The following is a 22,002-nucleotide window of genomic DNA, read 5'->3' on the forward strand; positions in this document are numbered from 1 at the left end:
GCCTAGGTCTGATATTGATAGCTAAATCAGCCATAAGCAAGTTTGCTTACATTCTGTTTATTCTGTTCTTCCAAACTAATACTACACCTATAATACTCCAATTTGGCACAGCTGTTCATCAATCACCCCTCGAAAGCAGTAAGAACATTTTGTTATTAGCTTGCACCTAGGAAAAACAATTTTCTCTACCATCGTGTCGATCAAGAGATACAGTTGATCAAAGAAAAAAGATACTACAAGGCACATATTTAATTCTCTGTTTCGTAATAGTGGTACTGTCGCATCGATGTTCATGAATCTAGTGAGCACACCATAAAGAAACAACAACATACGCATTTTCATGTTGCTATAACTATGATTTCCACCGCACAAGCAGGCAGAACACTGAGCACTGTCACTGAACTGATCTCCGTACCTTGAGACCACATTTTGCTGAAAAGATCAACAACTGTACCATGCCATCCGTTTGAAAAGCATCCACCAATCATAGAATTCCAAGAGATGGCATCCCGGGGATGCATACTGTCAAATACCCACGCCGCATCCTCCATCCGTCCACACCACGAGTACACAACAATCAGAGCATTTGCAACCGCACATGCTTGACCGAGACCCAACTTCTCAAGTAATCCATGAATCACCTCGCCTTCCGTAAGGCTGCCCAAACTGGCAACACACTTGAGGACACAGGAAACAACATGTGCATCCGGAGTGACCCCGCAGCACTGCATCTGCCTAAACAACGAGACAACTTCCTGGAAATCACCTGCCTTGCCGTACGTGCTCATCAGCGAAGTCCAGACACGGACATCAGCAGCCGATGAGGCATTCCATCGAACACCGTCCTTGCCTCGCCCAGGTCGCCGCATTTCAGGTACGCCAGCACTAACCTCTTCCCAAGGACGCTTCCTTTCCCACCCGTTACAGCGGCACTGGACGCGCGAATTAAGGCATGCACTCTCTTGGCAGCCTCCAACGATCGCTCCTCCCCACAGAGCTGAACGACCATGCAGTAGCTCCACACGTCGATGCCGCCGTCAGAGCCCAGCAGCCTTAGAGCGCCCGCGAGGTCACCCGCCTGACAGAGGCACTAGATTCGCAGGTTCATGTTAGAGCTCAGGGCCCAACTTGGCGGATTCTTGGTGCTTCATGAGCTTGGAGCAGCGGTGGGTGCCGGACCGCTTACCTTCCATAGATGGAGATCAGTGTGCGTGGTGGGGAAGCGCCCCTGAGATCCGACCCATTGAATTGGGGCGGGTGCGGCGTGGAGGGGAGGACGTCGGGGGTGACCATAGCGCGATGGAGGAGGATGTCGCGGGGATCCACGGACAGCTTTACAGGATCTCATCGTGGTGTGTGCGGCGGGCGTGGGGAGCGTCGGAAGGCAGAACAATGGCGCATGGTGTGGATGCCTACACACCGTGCTTATAGAGTAGTAGGGATTTGGGCTAAGGGCAGACACGAGCTAGCTGGAGACGAAGCTCGGAAATTGCTTAATTCAGTATGAGACTTCTACCTGTCTTTTACCTTTGTTTTCCTGTATTTCCGATTACCTTATACTTTCATTTGTGTGCAGGATGGTGGCATCACAGGTTGTTGAGCCGAAGCTTGTTCTAAAGGGCTGAAGACTCTTGTAGCTTCGTTTTGTAACTATCTATAAAAAACTTAAGATCTCTTTGAATTATTTGGCAAAAGATTGTAATTATCAGTTGAACAAAACATTGTACATATTTGTCCATACCTTGTAATATAACTTTACCTTTTCGTCCATGTGTGAATTGCTTTGCTGTGGACGAAACCCACACTTACAATTTTTTTGAGCCAAAGGCGAAAAACATCTTCCCTTCTTTTTGTTCACATTGAAGCATTTTTTAAAGACGAAGTGCCTCCATACACCATGAAGTTTTATCTGAGACGAAGCATCTCCGTATTCAACGAAGCATTTTTGTCATCAAAGACATGCATCTTTCTCCTTTCCTATTAACGCATGTGCTTCATGTCATGATGATGATGATGATCCTACGAATGTCTAATGAATGTGTGTATGAATGCAAAAAATGATGTGATGGAATATGCAAATGTATGTCCCAAACACACACAAAACGACACCCAGACTCTACATCCCCTTAGGAACGACATTGGAGTCTCCTCACCTTTTACTTAGGTGGTATTTTAGCTCCGCATCCCCTTAGGAACGACTTTGGAGCTAAGCTCTACATCTCCTTAGGAACGACTTTGGAGCTTCTTCACCTTCTATTTCAGTGGCATTTAAGCTCTACATCCTCTTAGGAATGACTTTGGAGCTTCTTCACCTTTTATTTCGGTGGCATTTTTGCTCTGCATACCTTTAGGAACGACTTTTGAGCTTCAGAACTTACTCTGCGCTCCCTTAGGAACGACTTTGTAGCTTCTTCACCTCCTAGGTGACATTTTAGCTCTGCATCCCTTTAGGGATGACTTTTGAGCTTTTCCCTGTTCTTTTTGCACTCGATGGTGCTGATTTTGATGTTACATGTTACATTCTTGGGAGAATTTGGCCCTTGTATTGCATAGGGATAAACAAAAAATGAAAATTTAAAACCTATGGCCCCATTAAAAACCTTTCTCCCCTTCTAAAAGGAAAAGGATGCCATAGCAAAAAATAAGAAAATTACATCAATTACACATAATATCGCCGAAGCTCATCCACATTCCAAGACCTAGGTATGTCATTGCCGTCCATATCCTTTAGTCTGTAAGAACCGGGTCTTGACGAAGATAGCATAAAAAAGGGCCTTCCCATTTGAGCTGAAGCTTCCCCACTGTACCAGGGTTAGCTATCATTTGAAGCACCAAATGTCCTGGCTTGATATTTTTCAATCGAACTTTTCTGTCACGCCATTTTTTTGTTTCGGACTGGTATTTATTGATGTGCTCTATGGCCTGAAGCCTAGTCCCTTTTATGGTGTCTTTTGTTACTTGGCAATCAGATTCATCCTCTGTCGAAGCTAAGGTTCTTATTGAACCCGTTCTTGCTTCTTCCGGTGTTATTGCTTCGTCACCGAACAGAAGCTTGAATGGAGTAAACCCCATTGACCTTGATGCAGTAGTGTTGTGGCTCCAAACTACTTTTATTAATTCGTATCACCACTTCCCTTTCGACTGATTGAAGATTGACTTCATTATTCATGTTATTATGATTCAATTTGCCCTTTCTACCAACCCATTTGACTCCGGGTGCCTCACCAATGCAAAGTGTATTTTTGTACCAATTTGGCTACAAAAAGTTTTGAAAGTTTTAGAATCGAATTGAGTTCTGTTATCAACGGTGATAGCCTTTGGTACGCCGAAGCGACAAACTATGTTCTGCCAGAAGAATTTTTGCACTGTGGCCGAAGTTATTGTAGCCAAAGGCTTTGCTTCAATCCACTTAGAAAAGTATTCCACTGCCACCACAACATATTTCAGGTTGCCTTGTGCTGGTGGTAGTGGTCCTAACAAATCCAAACCCCACCTTTGTAATGGACATGTTGGTTGTATTAGTTGGGTTAAAGACGAAGGTTGTTTCTGGTCTCTCGCGCATCTTTGGCAATTTTCACATTTCTGAACTAAATCTGCTGCATCCGAAGCTGCATTCGGCCGGTAAAACCCTTGCCTGAAAACCATTCCTAGCAGAGGTCTGGACCCAATGTGGGCTCCACATAAGCCTGCATGTATCTCCTTCATTAATTCTTGCCCTTCGGTTCTGGACAAGCATTTGAGCAATGGAGAGCTAACTCCATGCTTCTATAACTCCCCTTCTATTATTACATAAGGCCTTGTCCTTGCTTCCATTCTCTTGTTATAAGCTTCGTCATCTAAAAGACAGTTGCCCTGGAGAAAGGATACAATTTCGGTCCTCCAGTCTTCACTATGTACAGGTGAAATTATGAGCACTGCTCTTTCCATGAGCTCAACTGAAGGTGCTTTACTGTTTCAAAAAATACTTCCGAAGGTAAAGGGAGCCTCTGTGCTGCTGATTTAGCTAATAAGTCTGCATGCTCATTCTCTCCCCTTGGGATATTTTTTACAGAAAAACCTTCAAAAGAAGCTTCCAACCTTCGGACTGCATCTAAATACTTTTCAAGCTTCGGGTCTCGTGCCTTACTGCTTTTATCCACATGGCCTAAGATAACTTGCAAATCAGTCTTGAGGATTGCCCTTCTTATTCCCATTGCCTTTAGTTTCCGAAGCCCCATGAGAAGAGCTTTGTACTCAGCAATGTTATTTGTACAGCTGAAGTCTAATTTTATTGCATAACATGTTCTGACTTTAGAAGGTGCAACTAGGACAGTAGCTGCCCCTGCACCGAAGGTCCCCCAAGAGTCGTCGCAAAATACCGTCCAAGCTTCGACATCTTTTGTTGCTTCTTCATCCTGAGCCCCTGACGTCCAATCAGCAATGAAGTCCGCTAACGCGTGAGATTGTATTGAGGATCCATGCACGTAATCAATGGTGAATTCGTTAAGTTCCGCGGCCCATTTTCCGATCCTTCCTGTAGCTTCTCTGTTCCTCATTATGTCCTTCAGGGGTTGCGATGAAGGCACTATTATGTGATATGCTTGAAAGTAATGCCGAAGCTTCCTGGAGGCCATCAATACAGCATACAGTACCTTCTCCAACTCTGTGTAATTTTTTTGAAGGGCTGAGTACTTCGAAAACGAAGTATACCAGTGCTTGCTTTTTTACCTGGCCCTCTTGTTTCTCTTGTACAAGTGTTGCACTAACCGCGGCATGGGAAGCAGCCACATACAAAAGTAACAGAGCTCCTGATAAAGGTGGGGTTAGAGTTGTTCAATCTATCAAATACTGTTTCAGCTCTTCGAAGGCTCTCTGCTGAGCTGAACCCCATTGGAAGACTTCGGCTGGTTTCAATATTTCAGAGAAAGGTAAATTCCTCTCTGCTGATCTTGAAATGAATCTGTTTAACGATGCCAGCCTTCCTGTTAACCGTTGAGCCCCTTTTTTGAATTTGGTGGCTCCATCCGAAGGATAGCTTTGATCTTGCTTGGGTTAGCTTCGATGCCTTTTGTCGATACCAGGCAACCAAGAAACTTGCCCTTCTTCACTCCGAAGACACATTTTTCTGGATTTTACTTGAGACCAGCTTGTCTAAAATTGGCAAATGTCTCTTGCAAATCAGCAACATGGTTTTCTTGCTTTGTGCTTTTTACTATGATATCATCGACATATGTCAGCATATTCCTGCCAATTTGGGAGTGAAGAACCTTGGCAGTCATTCTGCTGAAGCTTCCTCCATCATTCTTGAGTCCCTCAGGCATCCGAAGGTAACAATAGGTGCCACTAGGAGTTATGAAGCTTGTCTTTGGCTCATCCTCCTTCTTCATCCAGATTTGATGATAACCCGAGTAGCAGTCCAGTAAACTCTTGAGTTCTGAAGAAGCTACTGCATCCACAAGGGAATCTATTCTTGGTAGTGGAAATTCATCCTTCGGGCATGCCTTGTTGAGATATGTGAAGTCAATACACATTCTCCATTTTCCGTTAGCTTTTTTTACCATGACAGTGTTGGCCAGCCACTTTGGTTTGTTACTTCTCTGATGATGCCGACACTTAGAAGTCTTTTCACTTCATTTCGTGCACCTTCGGCTTTATCATCAGACATTTTCCGAAGCCTCTGCTTTCTTCGTCTGAAGGATGGGTCCACATTGAGTGAGTGCTCAATAACGTCTCTATTGACACCACAAAGATCATTAGCTGTCCAAGCAAAAACATCTTTGTCGTTAAACAAAATTCTTAGCAAAATCTTTTCCTGTTCATCAAATAGCTGGGATCCCAGCAATACTTTTTGCTCGGCTATGTCTTCACACAAAAGCATAGGCTTCGGTTGATCTGCTGAGGTAGCCTTCTCTCTTTTATGCTTATACTACTGATAAGCTTTGGCTTCATCTATATTATGAATAGCTTTCGAATCCGTCCAACTCCCTTCAACTCTCCTGGCAGCTTCTTGACTCGCGTGTACAGCAATGGGCCCTTGTTCCAAAGGTATCTTCATGCAAAGATATGCTGGATGAGGTATTGCTTCGAAGGCATTAAGCGTCGCCCGACCAATGATTGCATTGTATGGATACTCTATATCAACAATGTCAAAGACAACCTGTTCTGTTCTTGTGTTGCGAACATAGCCAAAGGTAATCCGCATTGCTATCTTGCCAAGTGCCACAATATATCTTCCTTCGAAGCCACCAAGAGGGTGTGTTGCATCATGTATCTTGTCCTCTGGCTCTTGCATTTGCCTGAAAGCCTTTGCAAAGATGATATCCGCTGCACTGCATGTGTCCACCAGGACATTATGGACCAGAAATCCCTTGATGACACAAGATATGACCATTTCATCGTTGTGAGGATAATCCTTAAGCTGAAGGTCTTCCTGAGAGAAAGTAATTGGAATATGAGACCACTTGGACTTGATGAAAGGTCCTTATACCCCAACATGATGTACCCTTCTCTGCGCTTCTTTCTTTTGCTTCTTGTTGGCTGGTTCCAAACCTGAGCCGCCTGTGATTGGGAGCACTAGCTTCGTAGCCGAAGGTGCTACAACTTGGTTGCTTTTCGAAGCCATCATCGCAACTGTGGAAGTGAGTTCACCGGAGTTGGGCACGAATGTTGTTCCTTGTTCTCAAGTGCTATACATTAAGAACAAAGCAACACAATTGTTAATGATTAGAGACCTTCGTCCTTCAAAGTATTATCTCCTTTTGAATATAATGATCTTCGGACGAAGGTCATGAAGGATATACCTTCATCATCTTAGCAAAAGATATCAATAAGAGTATATGAAATACAAGAGAATATAAATAATGATTATATATCAGCAAGTTATTTATATTCTCATTCCATAAACATGAATAAACATCGACAATATTCATATTACATTGATACTTTTGTCTTGTCGGAAGGTGAAAAGGCGATCGTGACGCAAGAGTGATTACAATTCCGCGTGAACAGTACGGGGGTACTGTTCATCTATTTATAGGCACGGGACGCAACCCGGACAAAATTACATTCATGTCTTTGGCATTTAATTGTAATCATAATGCGAACTATTAAGGATTAGATAGTCTTTTCCTCCTTAAGTCGGTATCATCCTTCGTCTTTGTCATAATACTAAGCCGAAGCTCCTTCAGTCATAGCTTCAGCTTCTATCCGCATCATCTTCGGGTTGTATCTTCATGTCGCGTATTCCTTTGTAGTATCTTGCCGAAGGTGTTTTTGCCTTGAGGACCTTCGGCGGGAAAGAATACCCCCACTAGTAGACATTTCCAAGAGGTCAAACACCCAAGTGCTTAATAGAATCACTCGGTGATTAGTGTAGGTGCTTTGTGAAGTACTTAAGTTAGTTAGACCACATTAGTGCTTGCTCTAGGTGAATCCTAGTTAGTTGAGTGAGTTTAGAAAAACCACACAACCCCTCAGCTCTTGCACGAGTCGTTGTAATTGTACCGAGTGGGGCGAGAGTCTTGCGAGACCGTGACAACCGTGTTTGTGTCACGGCCGCCACCATGTACTGGAGGGAACGAGGCCCGTGGCGTTGCGGCCGGAAGCTCGATAGTGGAGACAGTGGGTAGTGTTTTAGAGGAGCTGGAAGCGGAGCACCACTTGTGTGTGGAGAAGGCCCATGGCTCTCTACGGAGTTACTCGACTGAGGTGCTTGGCTCTCGCTTGGGCTACCCTTTGCATAGGGGCACCAACGAGGATTAATCGGAACCTTGCGTGGTTTCGGGTACCTTGGTAAAAACACTGGCGTCATCCACGGGACTTTGCATCTCTACCTTGCTCTTTACCTTGCGCATTTATATTAAGTATTCAAGTTTCAATCTTGTCCTTTTGGTTAGATTATTTAGATTGAAACTTAGCCTTTGCGTTAGAGATAGCAACACTTAGACAAAACCTAGTTTGCAAATTCTAGATTGTTTATTTGCGTAGGTTTTGCTCTAGGGATTTAATTGTGGCCTAGTTTAGAGATAGTTTTGAAGTCCTAATTCACCCCCTCTTAGGCGTCACCGTTTCCTATAGAGTTGATGTCGTAGTAGATGATATTCTTGATCCTCTTCTTCTTGCCTTCCCCCTTTTGCCAGATCCTGAGTCAACAGTTTCTCCTCCCTTGGTCGTGTCGTCGATGGGGATCTTCTCTTTCTCCTCGATCACCTTCGCCTTCCCTTTAGTGCCGTTGCTAGCCATCCCTTCGGGTTGTTAGACCCAACAGAAGAGACCGGCTCCGATACCAATTGAGGGCATTTAGAGGGGGTTAATAGGGGATCTTGCAAGATAGACTTACAACAATCCAAACTTTGTCTAAAAATGATGTTAGTGTAAATTAAACCAAGTTTGAGAGGGAGAAGAGAGACAAAGTTCCCTTCACTTGGGGTGTGTTTGGTTGAGGAGCAGTGGGGAATGGAGCGGCTCCATTCTTATTTTTGGGATGTTTGGTTTCCAATAGAGGAAAGCGAAGCGGCTCTTGGAGTCTATATATGGCAAATATTTGAGCTCTCGCTCCACCAAAACGACCGGATGCGAGCGCTCTCGCAGACGCGAGCCTCTCCTCCCTCTCCTCCCCTCCATACTCATATGGCTCTCCAACCAAACAATGAACGAAACGACTTTGCTCTATTCTACTCTTCAACTAAACAAAATATAGAGCGGTTCTGTTCTGCTTGCCAAACACAGAATGAAATGGCTCAATTCTCAGAAACTAGAATGGAGCCGCTCCATTCCAGTTGGCTCTCCAACCAAACGCACTTGACTGCTCTTCTAAGATATGAATGATTTTAAGAGCAATATCATAAGTGAAGTTAGGAACTTAGGAAGAGGAAACCACAATTAAGTAAATGACAAGAGACACTGTGATTTTTATCCTGTGGTCCAGTCTAGCGTAATATGCTTGCATACTCCATTTAGTGTTGTCCCTATGGACAAGGTTTGCACTCAACCCCTCTCAACTGACCACTAAGATCAACTTGAGTACCATAGTCTTCCTTTCTCACTTATATCCAATTTGTGAGGAATCTCCACAACTTAGAGTCTCTCGCAACCTTACACAAGATCCGAGTTACACTTTAGAGTTAGGGAGGGAGATAGAACACACACACAAAAGCAAATCATAGCAACACATGCAAGAAATGCAAAGACAAGAGCACAATAACAATTGACTAAGTGTAGGAAATATGCCCAAAACTAAGTCCGAAAGTCACCTTTCTTGCATTAAAGAGTTAGTATCCAAACCTAGATGCAAGAAACATAGTATAAGGTATGTGCAACTTATTCAAGTACTTAAACCTCGTGTTTTTTGTAGTTTTACCCAATGTTGCACTTTTGGCCTTCATCTCTACTCATTTGGACTTGTTTCCTTCAATTTGCTTTTGCTTGAACCTGTGCTCATGCTCATATCGAAGTGGTTAGTCCAATGTGGTTTGTTGAGCACTTAATCACCAAAACAGGTAGAAATGGACCTATGACACATTTCCCTTTTAGAGTTGACTAAAGGGAGAAAGTTGCATAAGAATTAATTCTTAAAACATATTGAGTGTAAAGGAATTAATACAACTAATCATTGTAAAAATAACATGGCAAAACATCTTATAAAATTAACTCAATTCCACCTTCTATCATTATGAATGATTACAAAGATACCTTTGGCTTTACAAAAAAGAGCACAAAGATAAAATGAAACACCTTCAAAGCCGGAGAAATTCCAAGGCTCTCCATTTCTCAGCGTTCGCAGATGCATGGCAATGTTCCTCTATTTGTAGTGGTGAGGTGCAACTTCGTATTAAATTACAAACATGCCCATAAGTCCTATTTACATAATCTATAACATCTGTGAGGGAAGATCTATCTTTTTTCCTATCCGTCATCCTAGTTAGGTTTTCAGATTCTTCTTTGCCTCTTCTACTTCGTATTTCGATGTCGCGAAGCTGAAGCTTCTCCTTTTGACTTTCTTTGTCTGCTAACCCTTCAAAGATGAAGCTCCTCAGCTTTGCTCCTATCTCATACACTAGTTTGGATGAAGGTTGGCTTTGTCACTCTTCGATAGAGCCTGAAACATGATTTAGAACATAATGTAGCACTTTGAGGACCTTCGGCAATAGAGACCCCCAGCACATATCATACAAAGTTGTATCAATTCTGTTGGGTATCGTAATTAGGGCTACCTAGATTACGCCCCTAAAACACGATTAACCCCAAGACCACCGTCACACACATTCCCTGAGGTCAAAAGAGTGCGAACCACAACCCGCCCAAGGCCACTCTCGGCAGTCACTCATAAGTCCGCCTCGCCCGAGCCTACTCTCAGGACCAGGTACGTTCTCGAGGAAATCCTTGTCCCGCCCGAGGTCCCCTCTCCACGGAACTGTCGTTTCTGCCTCGCCCGAGCCCATCTCAGGCAAGGAAGACAACCCCAAGCCAGGCCTCAACCAAAGGCCATAGGGGACATAAGCATTCAATGCGCGTACCTACCCCATGTAACATCGCAGGAGAACAGGAGTGACATGACCACGGTCTCGTCGGCTTTCACCAACTACGATGACGCATGGTCATGTACAACGGCTACTGTTCCCCCATGACGTCTGCCAACTCCGAATGGGATGCACATACGACACCCTCGGGAAGAAACTCTGCCTCGCCCGAAGCCGGCCTTAGCCTTAGAACAAACTACGCCTTGCCCGAGCTCTGCCTCGACTACCTGCCCCCCATGAATCCCACAGGAGGCCATTCCTTTAACTGTGTCCTGCACGGCTGCAAGCTTCAGACCAGGCTTAGCCATGGCCTTGAGGATACTTCCTTATCGCCTGAGCATGGATTTGGCCTCGATATTACCAACAGAAGAACACCCGATATCACCAAAAGCCACAGAGCTGACGTATTACCAGGAGCTTTTCGCTATACTCATCATTGCTCCAACCACTACGACTTGGATAGTTTCCCCATCAGACAGGCTCAGGTACGTGACCGAGCCCCCGACTCTGGACTTGGCTCTCTGCATAGTAACAGATGCAAATACAGGAACTGGACATCTCCACTGGGCACAAGTCAACAACGAGTACAAGGGCCATACCACAGGCCATACCGCTATAGGGCCTCAATCAACCCCAGGGACATAGGATCCTTCCCTCTCCCAACCAGCTTGTACTCCCTACTGCAAGCACTTAGGTGCAAGTAATATAAGTCTCATCTCCCTCTACTGGAAGTAGGGCCTTCTCTTGCCCCAACTAGGATAAAAGACTTGTGTCACCTTGCATCACCCATATGTGCCAAGGTATGCAACATCATTTTACTAGTCGGTAGGATCCTCGGGTCAAAACACCGACAAATTCCAAATTGGATTTCTACTTGTGGTATATCTAAACAGATGCCATTATATTTTTGTCTCAATTAGTATATGTGCATGCTTTCTTTATGAATTATATAGAATTAACTTCCTTGTTCTTAAAATCCCTATTATGCATATACATTATCATACACTATATGTGTGCATACACTTAGGGGAGATTATCTATGCATATACAACTAGGACTAGGATGCCTTTTTGGCCAAACCCCAACCGGGCTCACACTACCATTATGGCCGAAGAGTTCCGCAAAGAAGTATTAGACCGTAGAGAGAATAAACATATAAATAGAGATATAATTTTCTAGAAATGATAATAAATTAGATGAAAATAGGAAGTGCTTATTACTTTAGCCCATGAGACTATATATTGTAACAGATACACTTATAAGTAAAGAAGGAAGTCTTTCGTTCACCAAGCAGCGGGTGGTTCTCATCCCTCGATGCATCACCATACCTTCCCCAAGGGTTTTCCAAGGTAAGCGCAATGTTGTCCTGATGTGGTCTCTGATCTTGTTAGGGCGGCATGGTGCACCACCTTACCCCAGTAGTTCTTTATCAAGGATTTTTCGATAGTTAGACTGTATGAGGTTGCTTGCACGATCTAATAACTAAAAGTAATGACATAGAATGCATAATATTTATATTGGTTTGGGCTCTTATGCGAGATAATACCATACGTCCAGTTTGCTAGTAGCTATGCTTATGATTGTGATGCTTCTATCCCCTTGAGCGGCCTCGTCCCTCCTTTTTATAGTTGATGAGGGATTCCATTACAGGGAAATGGAGCCTTTCCCATTACATAATAAGACCCTTATCTAAGTTACAGGAACTTTCTATCCTTTTCTCTACATGATAACTCCCTTATATGTTGTGTTACTGTTTACAACAATGATACACAAATATCATAGTCTTATGGATATGCAAATTCCATTCTAATATAAGATCATAGCCTTCCTAATGTCCAGTCAAAATCTAAATCCGAGAAGGATTCTAAGTCATAGACATGGTCTAAGTTGGGCACACAAACCAACCTTTCAGAGATCAACATGCTCAGGATACCCGTACACTACAGAAAACGTCAAAGAAATTTCGATCAAAATAGAAACATCCGTCATAATAAGAATGTCGGCTCGGTAGAACCAACACACTTAACATAAGTATGTCAGCCCTTTATGTACATCAACATTAGTACATCGGGTAAGTACGTTGGTTAGCCGACGTACTCACCCTAAGTATGTCAGCCTATTAGACGAAGTGTGTTGGTTCCTGGCCAACGTTCTATAAATGTTTTCCTATAATTCTGACATATATTTTCTATAGTAGCCAACAACTCAACATGGCCGAGTTATCTCCTCGAGCAAGTAGAGTTCAAACATGTTTTCGTTATTTCTGGTGCTAAGTTATTCACACTGGATTAGGCCTCTAAGTCCAAATACTTAGTTGGTTTACTGTTCATAATTCGGTTAGAAGGCATTAGTCTGACTCCCGAAAGTTGCATGCCACTTTAGGTTCTGGTCATCACTTTGAAACACCTCAAGGGTTATAAATATACATACCATCGACTTCTAGGGTTACGTGACCATATTTCACCTTTACATTCTCACTGTCATCTCAAACTTCTAAGATATCATCCTTTTCTTTACAACGCCCTAGCCCAAGCTTTTTCGTACGCATTACAATGGCTGCCTCACATCCTCACGAATTTGAGAAGTCATCAATCATAATAGAAGATTTGGAAGCCTTGATGGTAATGAAGCTTCTTCCCAAAACGGACATCACCCAACAGAAATTATTAGGTAAGAATGAATCTTTTCCCATGCCAGAAGGTGACAGATTCATGGTCTTTCAACAACATTTCCTTCACAGGTTGGGAATCTCGACTTTGGCCTTTTTGAGAGGTTTGCTAGAATATTATAAGATAGGTTGGTCCATTTGAACCTGTCAAACCCGGTTCTGGGGGCAAAATTGAATGCATAGCATATGTGGGCCAGAATCCATTTTCCACACATATGTTGACGTCACAAGTGTAATATATGAAAAGACAATGCAATAAAGGTGTAAAGAGAGTAGAGTAACTTTATTACATCAACTGGATCATAGTATCTTAAACAGTTTCATAATCAATGTACGACGGAATTAAACATAGACACTCTTCCACAGGAAGGTAACTGGCGCATCGTTAGACTCAAAACTCATCAACGTCATTAGTGAAGTCTTCGTCATCACCCTCTGATCAAAATATTAGCAAGGGTGAGCTCACTTATGGTCGGGGCTCAACAAGTTGGGGAAATAATGCAAGTTAACAAGGTAGGCTATGGATAAGCGGTAAGCATTTTAGTTGGTCAATATTTTATTAGCAACACATGTCTTACTAATAAGTGTGTATCCCAAATATCCCAATTCTTCAAAGGCATAAGATTATACCAAAAACACTTAAGTGAAATCACTTAAGCAAACCACTGGTAGATCATCGGATCACGATTTATTTTTCATCTTTAAGTTCAATTATCATGTGAGGGTCCAGGTTGCTCCTAACTGTGAGCACGGCTGACATATCAGTTTTACACTCTGTAGAGGTGGTACAACTTTACCCACAAGCTGTGTATCCCATCTAGCCCGGGTTGATCGGACCCATAAACACTGCCTAGGTGAATGGCTAGGGATCCACTATGAGGCTTTCACAAAATATCCTTAGTACAAAGCCACCCGCTAAGGTTTCCACGTCAGTATTAATGGCCCTATGGGTGAGTTAACTTAGCCAAGACTACCACCCCATGTTAACATGAGCTACCACCAAACCACTACCGCCCCCTCTTGCCCATCTTTCAGGTAGGGTTGCTAAGCACTAAGTATATAGAGCTAATTACCAAAGCCAGAGCCATTATAGCACTCGTGGTTGCACTGTTATCTTGGGTGGTCACTCCATGTTCCATTTAACACAAAATGTTTTTGTTTAACCATCGGGTTAACATCATAATAAAACTTCGTTTCCAGAACATAGTATCATTAAAAGAGTGACATCATATGTGTCAAGTTGAGCAATAGCAAAAATTGCTAAGCATAGCATTTATCCTAGGGCAATTCAAGGAATAGGGTTGGTAATTCTAGGAAATCCTTATTTAGGCAAATCCCATCAAATTATGCAATATATATATATATATATATATATATATATATATATATATATATATATATATATATATATATCCAAAAGTAAACATTATTGTATGAATTATTTTGGTACAAATAGAAATGCAGAGGGAGAATCCACTTGCCTTGCACGAAAGTGTCATGTGGGTTGTCTTCGAACGAGTTTGGTTCATCTACCTCACAATCAACTTATAGCATCGATTTGCATATCGTACATACAAAAGAATACGTATGCCAAATAATAAACATAGACCATTACATGGGTAATCATTCACCATTACATACACATTCATACATCACACAACTATACTCATAAATATGTCTAAAGCATAAATATCTTATTAATCCACTATATCTTCTACTTTGAGTTATTATTGGTGAAAATATGAGCAGGCGACTATGATGCTAGTTTATCTAGTATAACGCGGATAAAATGACTTATCAAACTTTACGAAAAATAATTATTTTATGACTAATAATAATCCTTTGGGTTTTATCCTTCTCTTTTTAAACAGAAATTATACGCATTACTAAAATGTTTATTTATAAATCACCTAACATTAATATTCTAAGAATTAATGTAGATTACTAATTGGACTTTAGTAATATAATCATGGCGATTTTGACATAAATAAATATTTTACTAATTCTAAGTAATTAAGTGCTATACATATAAATACATTTATCATGACTAGTAAAAACCTATATTTTTAATCTGACCGAAAATACGTGGCTTATTACTTCTTCCACTTTCTTATATCAATAAAATTATACTTAAACTACTACTAACAAATATCGTTCCATGTGCTAAAGCGAAGTTAATCGTGAACGTTTCTAATATTTAAATCACCAAGTTAGTGAATAGTGACATTATTTATTTTTGAAATATAAAATAATACTCATATCCAAAATATTATTGCAGGGCTAGTTCACGATTTGGTGTATACACCGGGGTCTCGTTTCAACAGTTTCTGTACTGAAAATTACCTAAACTAAATTTACACAAAACCAGGGGTTAAAACGTAAAATTGTCATCTTCTACCTTGGGCTTGTGCCCGTGTACAGGGAGGTAAGCGAGTAGGGAGGTTCGGGCGAGCAGGGCGCGCACGGTCCGCGCGGCTTGGCGCGGCCGGGCGGACGGTCCGGCGAGGCGCGGGCGGAGCTCCGGCGAACGGCGCGCAGGGCACGGCCGCCACGGTGAGCTCGGGCAGAGAAGAGAGAGCGCGGGGAGTGAGAGAGAGAGGGAGCTCGGGTAGGGAGAGGGAGAGAGCTCGGGCGGGCTTCTTATAGAGCGAGGGAGAGGAGAGGGCGCCGGGGGAAGGGGTAAAGGCGCTGGCGGCTTCAAAGCCAGTAATGACGGCCGGTTACTCCATTGAGTGAGGGAGGGACGTGGGAGAGGGAGAGGAGGAGATGGCGGCGGTTTCCAGCGCAGGGAGTTGAACGGGTGCGGGGTCAGGCTCGGCCGGGAGGGCGTGGCGCGGGCGCATGCGGCGGCGCGCACGGCGCGGCGGCGGCGGCGTCCAGAGGGTGAAGAAGGCCGTGGGGCCAGGGGCGGGCCCACGCACCATAGAGAGAGGGAGGAGGGGATAGGGGTGCGCGACTGCTGGGCCGTGGTGGGCCAGTTTCGGCCGGTTAGGGTTAGGGTTTCTCCTTTTTTTCTTTTCTTTTCTATTTAAAAATATAAATAAATATATTTTTAAATTATTCCAAAAATCATGATAATTATACCAAAATTATTTATAACTAAAATATTTATTTTTGGACCAATATTTTCTATATTAATTAATCGGGTTTTCAATATAAAAGAAATTCTACGCAACAACCATAAATCAAATATGAGCCAATAAAATTATTCTAAATGCAAATAAAAATGAAACACTTGAAAGAAAAATTCATTACTATAATTACCACTAATAATCTAAATGCATTATTTTTTTTGTTGATGGTTTTGTGGTGTTACAGAATCCCAACTCCCTCCTTCATACCACAATATTTGCCTATCAATACCTCGGTTGTCCCTTTAAAACTTCCTTGAAAGTATGGCATGAGAAATGGTTTTATATCAGAATATATAGATGAGCGACCATGCTCCCAAGTTCATACATGCCAATAGCCATAATCACGACTTCAAACAAGATAGCCGAGATGAAGTGTCTTAGACTTTTAGGCGTGCATGTCGTTGTGGATTGGATTTGGTGCCGAGTCCCTCCCCTGAAGAAGAAGAAGAAAAACTATGTACGGGAATATGGTGGTCCGTCTGATATTTCTTGGCTTACCGCTTCCCGATAGTGGAAGAGGTACAACCTGGCTAGCCTACGCACAGGCCCAAGCTTCAGCCATCGGCGACCCAGCTAGAAGGCGAAAGTAGCCCTAATGCTAGTACTCCACTGCTCATGGCTCCCTCACACGTGCACACGCTATTTTCTAGATAGGATACCAAGCAATCACTAGCTAGTGTTTCTTGCTCGACGGGGTGCAGAAATTTTAGTTGCACACTATGCTCGAGCAAATTCTGATACAGTTCTTTTGAGATTTATTTTCCGGTATATAGATTTGATTTCCAGTATAATTTGAGTAACTACATTTATAGAATTATCTTGATAGCATAGAGATGGAATTAGTATGCCAAACTCTTTGTGAACACTTAGTTACTCGAATGAAGTTGAATTTGTTCATAGGATTTAATTATTGCAAGAATTTTTAGAAAAGCTCAATTCACCCCCTCACTCTTGGGCATCATTATCTTTTCGTTGATGTTGCTATCAAACACCAAAAAAGGAGAGATTGTGAGAAAAACAGACCCTACGAGTCATTAAGTTTTGATTATGGTGTTTGATGAATAACATGGTCATTTAGACTAATTTTGTTTGCTAGTATACAAGATATTTCAAATGGACATAAGGTGACTTGGACTTAGACAAAGTGATGGTCTAAATGATCAACACCTCAAGCAAGACACTAGAATCCATCTTAAAGACATGTAAGACATGTTAAGAGTCTAAGACACCAAGAAAAATAAGATAGTGAATGGTTCAATGCTAAGGGTTTGATGCCCCCTGCCTTAGCCTAGCTCTCATAGAACTAAAGCAAATGTGGCCATGGTATGGTCTGACACTAATTGTCGGATTCCCTCTCTTACAATCCGATGCTCATTGTAACACCACGAAATCCGTAAACACCTCGAGATGCTACTAGACTTAACTACCAATAACCAAAACTAATAAATATAAAATTAGGCAGCATCTCCTTTGTATTTGTAAGCATCACAGAAGCAAAATAGACATAATCAAATATAATGCATCGCACTAACATGGATAGCCTTTCAGCAAGAATGAGCAACCACATGGGATACAATTAACATTTACACCACTTCAGAAATGTCAACCTCAATCTTAATAAACAAAACTAAATATCAAATGCAAAATAATGATGCAATATGCATGACATACCAAAATAATAATTTACTTTATATAATACAAACTTCAAATAATACTTCAACTTCATTAAAAGGTGTGAATTAGCCACATATACCACACTCGAATCACCACCTTCATCATTAGTAGATAATTGAGTATCAATATAATATGATTAGATAAAGCCTCATCATAGAGTTTAATTATTCAAGCATTAAATACTTCTGGATATTAGAGTATATGTGATAAAAATAGGGGAAATAAATAGTCAAAACGATAACAAACCATCGCTACATTTACTTGCCTTCACCGAAGGAGCCAACAAGCACTAGGAATGAGATGGACCATTACCACCTATTGTAGAGCATACAACTTAGCACAAATGTTCCATAAAACAAATACAAGCAATACATATGGCATCCCTATGGCCCCAAACCGAAATCTGTCGAGAAATTACACAAATCCAAAAGATGACATCAACACTTCTACTTCTTTTTATATAATTTAATTCCATCGTCCAGAAATTCGAACCTTTTACGTTAGAAAGAAAACTTAAAAATAAGGAACTTTCTATTTATCACAAAGTTTAGGAAAATGATTAAGATTGATTAATCTTGAGGTGAACTAATATCTGATATAATCTGATAGTCTACACAATAGTTCTATTAAAACCAACATATCTGGAGCTAAATAATTCACAAGTTCCAATTTCAACTTGTTTACAACTTGTTTTACTAACCCAAGTTCCAATTTCATCGATATGATTGCCTAAATATTAATAGAACAAATTCTGCACAGAAGTACTAGAGTGAATAATTGTCCGACTCAAACTTAAATTTCTCTCTGATCTAATGTCCGATTGAGGAGTTCTTTTCGGCCATAGAAAGATCTCTAAATTATCTACGACTTACATAATGGATTATTATTTTTTGAGGCCCTTAAGATCTTAGAAAACTGGCATGAGCAGATTTGTCATTTTGTCGAGGCTAATTACGAGATCAAAATTTAATCCCCATATAATCCATTAAAAGGGCTAATTGCAGGGCCTAAAATTCATCCAAAATAAGGGAAAACATTTGTGGAGGCTCACCTAGGATTCCCCTTGAAAACAATAGGGAAAAACAATGGCGACGACACCTACAATGATCCCCGTTCGGTTCCCTTCCCCTAGCGACGAACATCGCGGGAGCCTAGTCGATTACCACCAAACAATTCTTGGAGAGGAACGATGATGACGTGCGACGATGTGCTCTAATCTCCCCTCTCTTCTCTCCCTTGTTTTTCCTCTCTTCCTTTGGGGCAAGGTAGAAAGTGGGTGGTGGTCGTAGATGAGATTAGGGGCTTTAGGGTTGGGGAAAAAGGTTGTGGTACTGTAGAATGCTGTACTATAGCGCACGGTTACCATAACACTCTGGGTGAAATCTCGTGCTATCATAACTTTGCGATCCAATGTCCAAATGAGTCAAGTAAATAGTCAAATGAAAATGATTGGACGAGCTCTGTGCAACCGTGGTCTTCGATCCTCCATCTGAGGAATGTTTCAGAAGGTTATTTTGGGTCAACTCCGAGCATTTAAGAAAAAAAATAGTTGGTTTTTATTTGGGATATTACACTCATGGAATTAAATTAAACAGTAGCATGGTATGGTCCGACGCTTAGGGTCTAATGCTCAATGTTTGGTTCAATGCTCATAGAAAAAAGTTATAAGAACTAGTTTGTTGGTTTGGGGATATTTATACCCCTCCATTCAACCAAGAAGGATGTGTTATGGCTAAGGGAAGTGTGTGTAGAGTTGAGGCTCATCCATTTGCGCTCTAGCCACCAAAAGTGCTTAGGAAAACATTAGGTAAATAGTACAGGTGCTTTGTGAAGTGCTTAGACTAGTTAGACCACCACTTATACGCTTGCTCTAGGTTTAGGCATAGTGTTTAGTGAGATTTGTATACCTCTTATTACTCACTTCTTGTGCACATCATTGTTGTACTTAGAGGACCTTATAGTCTTGCAAAACCACACCAATCGTGTTTATGGTGTGGTCACCACTTGTACCAAAGGGAACAAGGCTCATGGTAGATTGACTACAAGCTTGATAGTGAAGATTGCAAGGAACGACCCAAGAGAGACCATCTTTGAGACCCACTTGCACATACAGAATGTCCGAGGACTATGCATGGAGTTACCTGATTGAAATCTTGACCCTTGTGAGGGCATCCTTGTGAAGGGCTATAACAAGGACTAGTGGGAAGCATGAGCTTCTTGATATCTCGATAAAAATACTAGAGTGGTCGATGAGACTTTCTTTCCCTGTTTTAATTAAGCTTTTGTACTTTATTTATTGCTTAACTGGGTTGTGTGCTTACTTTCCTACTTTAGCTGGCTAGACTAGCAATAGAATTATAACCTAGGATACATAACTTTTTATGGTAGAGATAGCAACACATTTAGTAAAATCATAGTCATATATCTAGATGGATTACTCTCTTGTATGGGTTTTATTTAGGTGATAATTAGAAACCTTAGTTTAGTAAGTGATTTGTAAGTTGTCTATTTCATCCCGTCTTAGGCATTATGTTCCCTTCAGTACGCACGCTCACTTCAATGCGAGCTTCAAATTTGCCCCTGTTTTGTAGAGTAACTATAAATTTGCCCCTATTTTTTAGACTTTGCACGTTTTCCCCTATTTTTCAAAATGAAATTATTATATGCCCCTATTTCGTTACTTGTACTTAACGGTGTTGTCTTGATAAAAAAAGATAAGGGGAAATTGCACCAGTGCCCTTGTTTTGGGATGCAACTATATACTTGCCTCTATTTTTTGGACTTAAGCATACAATATCCAATTATTATGCTTAATATGATGTGGTTGCTACCATTTTCTATTTGAAAATAATTAAAAATATTGCAAAATAATTTGAATTTTTATCAAAATAATTTGAATTGTTGTGAAAACAATTTGAATTGTTGTCATATATGTTATTATATTTGAAATATAGTCAAATTGTTATTAAAATCATGAAAGGATATAATTGTCCTTTTTTATGAAGGCATAACATCGTTAAGTACAACTATCGGTGTAGGGGCATAAAACAGTTTCGTTTTGAAAAATAGGGACAAACACGCAAATTCTAGAAACAGGAGCAAATCTATAGTTACACTCCAAAACAGAGACACTGACACAATTGTCCATTAAAAAATAGACTGACAAATCCTTAAGATTGATAAAGTCATCACATAAATGGGAGCATCACAATTTTGCTTTACAGACTCCAACTACTTTGTCATTGTAGTAAGAAATTGAAGTTGTTTTGAGTTCATGCCAAACAAGACTAAAAAATGTCGATTTTGATGATAACTATTGAGAAGTTACTCTATCTATACTAGGCATTACATTTTCGTTGAATGATTTTAGAAAAAACGTATTGTTGACCAAAGTTTGACTTTTATATTTTTAAATTATAAACCAACATACATAGAAAACGAGAGCAGTTTCCGTATCTCGTGCAGTAGCGAAACCGAGAAATATAAAAGCACGAGCGTACACATATAAAAGCACACAATAGACATAAGTCGACGAAATAATTTCTTTCATTAACTCTAAAAATTGATCTGTTTATGGTTTTAATTATCCCACTATAGCATTACCATAACAAGTTATGTTTTTCAGAGAGTATGCTAAGAATTTCTTTCGTGAACTGTACACATTGATATGATATTTATGGTTTTAATTAGCCTACTATAGTATTATTATAAAAAAAGTTATGCTTTTCAGAGAGTATGCTAACATAATACTCACTCTGTCCCAAAATAAAATTCATTTTAATGTTTTAGTGGATACATATAATACTTGATGTATGTGTTCTATATATGTGTTTATATTCATCATCATCTAGTTGAATATAGACATAGAAATCTAGAACTAAAACGAATACTATTTTGGGACAGAGGGAGTATTGTTTATCATTCCACTATTGGTGTTGCCTTTACGACTGCTTGAGCTCAATGTGAAAGGAACATGGACGCCTAAAAGATGGGTGAATTAGGACTTCTATTTGTCTCGCTCTAAACTAAG

The 22,002-nt window shown here is 41.0% G+C and overlaps 1 protein-coding gene across 1 annotated transcript; it reads right to left on the reverse strand.

Moving 5' to 3' along the window:
• Positions 1-245: 245 nt before the first annotated feature.
• Positions 246-1,466, reverse strand: LOC111590887 (pentatricopeptide repeat-containing protein At4g37170-like). The gene is made up of 2 exons (XM_023301788.2): positions 1,187-1,466; positions 246-1,090 (listed from the first exon to the last, which is right to left on the reverse strand). The coding sequence occupies exons 1-2, from the start codon at positions 1,346-1,348 to the stop codon at positions 788-790; spliced, it is 465 nt and encodes a 154-aa protein (XP_023157556.1). The 5' UTR covers positions 1,349-1,466; the 3' UTR covers positions 246-787.
• Between the last annotated feature and the right edge of the window lie 20,536 nt (positions 1,467-22,002).

The sequence above is a fragment of the Zea mays genome, chromosome 2, assembly GCF_902167145.1.
Source record: "Zea mays cultivar B73 chromosome 2, Zm-B73-REFERENCE-NAM-5.0, whole genome shotgun sequence".
Lineage (NCBI taxonomy): Eukaryota > Viridiplantae > Streptophyta > Magnoliopsida > Poales > Poaceae > Zea > Zea mays.